Source organism: Gadus morhua, chromosome 7, assembly GCF_902167405.1.
Source record: "Gadus morhua chromosome 7, gadMor3.0, whole genome shotgun sequence".
Classification (NCBI taxonomy): domain Eukaryota; kingdom Metazoa; phylum Chordata; class Actinopteri; order Gadiformes; family Gadidae; genus Gadus; species Gadus morhua.
The window spans coordinates 16,463,419-16,468,418 of record NC_044054.1 but is presented as its reverse complement, the minus strand read 5'-3'; the positions used below and the strand labels follow the sequence as shown (position 1 = coordinate 16,468,418).

General features: G+C 47.0%; 1 protein-coding gene across 1 annotated transcript in view; it reads right to left on the bottom strand.

The window, feature by feature from the left end:
* Positions 1-4,448, bottom strand: part of LOC115547086 (extensin-1-like) — a 10,467-nt gene extending 6,019 nt beyond the window's left edge. Inside the window, exons 1-2 of the mRNA XM_030361055.1 lie at positions 4,179-4,448; positions 3,905-4,078 (exon numbers count right to left, since the gene is read on the bottom strand). Coding sequence (XP_030216915.1) covers positions 3,905-4,078; positions 4,179-4,448 — 444 coding nt within the window. The remainder of the gene's footprint in view (positions 1-3,904; positions 4,079-4,178) is intronic.
* Between the last annotated feature and the right edge of the window lie 552 nt (positions 4,449-5,000).

The window sequence follows — 5,000 nt, the reverse complement described above, 5'->3', positions numbered from 1 at the left end:
GATCAAATAACCCCCAAGGATCCGGAGCTAGGGGAACCCGGAACGGCTCTGGATTCGGAAAGATAGTGGTTAGCTTGAGTGACAGGGAGGTTAGGGGATCGGGCGGTGGGTGTGGTAGGTGTGGTGGGGGGAGGGGGGGTTAGTAGTACAAGGTGGGGTTGAGAGGGGTGAGAGGCTCTACACAGGTAGGTTTGCCCAAACATGACAGCTTGTTTACCTGCCGAGGTGGAGCCTTTGTCTGGGCCTCCCGGGAGAGAGCAGAAAACACAGAGCTCAGCTCATCTTCAAGCAGGACCACCAGTGCAGCATGTGTGTGTGTGTGTGTGTGTGTGTGTGTGTGTGTGTGTGTGTGTGTGTGTGTGTGTGTGTGTGTGTGTGTGTCGGTGTGTGTGTGTGTGTGTCGGTGTGTGTGTGTCAGTGCATATGTGTGTGTTTGTGCTTGTTTGAGCATGTTCCTCAGTGTATGGGAGCGTGTTTCCCCTTCGCTCAATGTGTGTATTCATACATGTTTCCGTTCACAAATTTGCAATAGTTCCTGGATTTGAATGTTTGCGTAAGTGCGTTCCTGGTTGTCGTTTGTTGTGTGCGTGCGTGTGTGTTTGTGTGTATGTTTTTTAAGCGCAGAAGTTTTCGTTGACAAAGGTGTGAGTTTCCCCATGTGTGGGTCCGTGTGGGTTTGTATTTGGGTATGTGTGTTTGTGAAGGTATGTGCGTGGTGTGGCGTGAGTGTGCGTTTGTTGCTGGGCGTGTTTGTGGACACATGCAAACATGTGTGACTAATTCGTTTTCAGAAGCAGCAAACAATGCCACAGTAAAGGACTGTGGAATGGGGTTTAGGGTGAAGGGGTGTGTGCTTAAGGGCGTGCATTAATGTCTATGTGTGTTTCTCTTCTTTGTGTGTGTGGCCGAGCGTGTGTGGCGAGGCCATTGGAGGGCTGTCATTCAAAATGAGACCATTTATAATGCAGTCAGCCCATTGACGTAGCTGGCAGTGCACTAGTGGAAACACACAGAACCAGAGCCATACACCAACACCTGTTAGCTCAGATATAAAAAGAATCACCTTGAAACCATTCACTAAACAGAGACGGCCGTTGTCTGTAGAAATGGTATCGCTATAGAATAGTTGAATGGACTTGTGATTCAATAGAATCAGAGTTATTTGTTAAACATCTTTTTTTTTTACCAAGATTACTTCCATTGAGAGGGAAGTGGAATAAGTGCGTGGCAGTAAATACATTTGTAATCATGAACATGAATACCAGGCTAGTCCTGATGCCCAGAGTACAGGTAATAACAAGATCTTGTGATTATGAAATACAAGAAGTATAAATTATGACTCAGCTACTACGTCAATCATGTTGATCAATTTTTCGTCTCCATGACTACACTATTGGTGGTATTTCCTTCTTCATTTGGTCTACATTTTCTTTTCCAATATACTGTATCTCGAGCGTTTTCTCTTTTCCACAAATCCAATCAATGAATATCATTGTTTATTTTCATTCTTTCCCAATGTCTGGCATTAGTATCGGACAGGAAAACTGGATCTTGAAGGATTCTGGCGAGAATGTGTAATATTGGTGTAATTAGGGTTAGGAGGGCAGTCTGAAGAGTAATTGCTACAGAGCTAGATACGTTTGTGGCCTGAGATGCTTGACTTTACTATTGTGTATCTTAAGGCTTAGACTGTCTGCTGATTGTGTGTGTGTGTATGTGTGGGCTCATGTGCCTGGACGTGTGTTTGTTTGTGTGTGTGTGTGTGTGTGTCTGTGTATGTGTGTGTGTATGTGCTTGGATGCTCATCTGAACATACTTGATGTGAGTGTACTATATGCTTGTGCTCTTTTGTTTTTGTTTGTTTGTTTGTGTGTGTGTTTGGTATACAATATGTGTGTGTGTGTGTGTGGGCGCGCGCGCCTGATCCTGAGTGCTGGTAGCTACCTGTGTGGCGGTAGCTAAGCTCTCTAATCCGTGTTTGTCTCAGTCTGAGAGCAGTAAGGCCCTGATTCATTCCGACGAGGCCGCGCTGAACCCCAGCCATTCCCTCCATCACCACCGGCAACAGTCGCCGTGTTGTGTTGACACTGCTAATCTTCAAATGCGAAATTAATAAGCCTCGCATCTGTTTAAAAAGGGGAGCGGGCGGCCCGCTAATGCCGGGATTTTGGTCTTATTCTCCGCGGCGGAGACGCTGGGAACTCTGAGGGCAGGAACGCGGAGGGCGTGGCCCCCGCGGCGCGGCAGACACGCTGGAGGAGTCTCAGCGTCGAGGGTGGCCTCGTGGGGGGGGCGAGAGGTTCACGTCGGCAATCGGGGCGACCGGACCGTTAACGAATCCCCTCGGTGGGCCGACGGTCCAACAGTGGACAAATGTGTCCTTGGAAAGTCATTTCAAACACAACATTAATGGGATCATTTAGAAAAATGTGTTGTTGTGTTCGTGGTGTTTCACAACGCAGTGCCGGTGTGGAGGCAGCCTCGTTTATCAACCACACAGCGAGGCAAGTCAAGTCAGGTCTATTTACACACCTCTTGACCGCATTTGAAGGCTCAAAGGGCTCCACAAGCCCACCTTTAGAGAGGAGAATTAGACGTAAAGACGTGTTGTAAAGACCCACGGTAGTAAGCAAGCAGAATTCCCAGAAGAATAAAGTACTTACTTAGGCCGGTAGACAACCTTGATGTGAACAAGTATTCCGTCGGCAACCCAAGGTATAATTAGCATGAGTGAATAGTCTGAAACCTATTGCTTGTCCATGTTTCCCATTTCAAAGCTCACATGCATTCATCTAGCCACCTACCTATCATATCATTCATCTATCCATCCATCATGCATCCATCCAACCCTCTATCCATTCATCCATCCATCTCCATCCCTAATCCAGCCATTTATCCATCATCCATCCATCCATTATCCATCCATCCATCCATCTATTAATCTATGATCTTTTATCCATAATCAAACCATTATCAATAGATATACTATCCATCCATCCATTCAACATTATCAGGTTATATTCCATGATTTAAGATCCATGATCCATGATCCATTATTCATCCATCATCACATCATGTATCTATTCATCCATATTTTCTGCTCAACCCATTGAACCTGTCTCACCTCCGAGCTCACTTAGGAGATAAGACTGTGGAACTCTCTGTCCACAGCAGGCTCCCACTCGCAAACTACACACCTTTTACACCTACAGGCCATGCGAGGATGTCCAATTAGACTAATTGCACACACACACACACACACACACACACACACACACACACACACACACACACACACACACACACACACACACACACACACACACACGCGTGTGTGTGTGTGTGTGTGTGTGTGTGTGTGTGTGTGTGTGTGTGTGTGTGTCTGGTCGATGGGGGGGGGCTGATTGCCAGAGGCCGGTGAAGGGGGGATTAGGGAGCAGCTCCTAAAAGGAGAGACTGACTTCCCCTTAATTTCCTTCCACTAATTACCACTTCTTTGTTGTGTCGATTGGCTAATGCACTAAACTCGATGTACATTTATCCATATCTATAACTAACATTACAATAGATTTATTTAGCCGATGCCTTCATCCAAAGCAACTAATAATAAGTGCATTCAACCATGTAGAGATACAACCCAGAAATTGCAAGAATCATGCCAGTAGGTACACTTCACCAGATGAGTCAACTGCTTCAAGGGCTGCATCTTGTTAACAAGAGAGACAAGAGACATATCTTCATTCAATTGTTAAATTATTTTCATCTGTGAGTTTTTTCAGTGTGTGACGGAAGATAACAGGTTTCAGCTGTCCAGGTCAGTGGGGAGCTCGCTCTGCCACCGCGGAGCCAAGACAGCCAAAACCCCAGATTTAGTTGAGGGGGGGTACGGTAGTGGACGGGGTACGGTAGTGGACGGGCTGGGGGGTACGGTAGTGGACGGGCTGGGGGGTACGGTAGAGGACGGGGTACGGTAGTGGACGGGCTGGGGGGTACGGTAGTGGACGGGCTGGGGGGTACGGTAGTGGACGGGCTGGGGGGTACGGTAGTGGACGGGCTGGGGGGTACGGTAGTGGACGGGCTGGGGGGTACGGTAGTGGACGGGGTACGGTAGTGGACGGGCTGGGGGGTACGGTAGTGGACGGGCTGGGGGGTACGGTAGTGGACGGGCTGGGGGGTACGGTAGTGGACGGGGTACGGTAGTGGACGGGCTGGGGGGTACGGTAGTGGACGGGCTGGGGGGTACGGTAGTGGACGGGCTGGGGGGTACGGTAGTGGACGGGCTGGGGGGTACGGTAGTGGACGGGGTACGGTAGTGGACGGGCTGGGGGGTACGGTAGTGGACGGGCTGGGGGGTACGGTAGTGGACGGGGTACGGTAGTGGACGGGGTACGGTAGTGGACGGGCTGGGCCTGAGGAGAAGGGTGCTGCAGTGAAGTACAGCTGGTCATCTGGAATTTTATAAAACTCCCACCCTGTTACTTTTGACAATATTGGAGTGTAGTGTAGTGTTGTGTTATTATAGTGTAGTGTTGTGTTATTATAGTGTAGTGTAGTGTTATTATAGTGTAGTGTAGTGTTATTATAGTGTAGTGTAGTGTTATTATAGTGTAGTGTAGTGTTATTATAGTGTAGTGTAGTGTTGTGTTATTATAGTGTTGTGTAGTGTTGTGTTATTATAGTGTTGTGTAGTGTTGTGTTATTATAGTGTTGTGTAGTGTTGTGTTATTATAGTGTAGTGTAGTGTTGTGATATTATAGTGTAGTGTAGTGTTGTGTTATTATAGTGTAGTGTTGTGTTATTATAGTGCAGTGTAGTGTTGTGTTATTATAGTGTAGTGTAGTGTTGTGTTATTATAGTGTAGTGTAGTGTTGTGTTATTATAGTGTAGTGTAGTGTTGTGTTATTATAGTGTAGTGTAGTGTTGTGTTATTATAGTGTAGTGTAGTGTTGTGTTATTATAGTGTAGTGTTGTGTTATTATAGTGTTGTGTAGTGTTGTGTT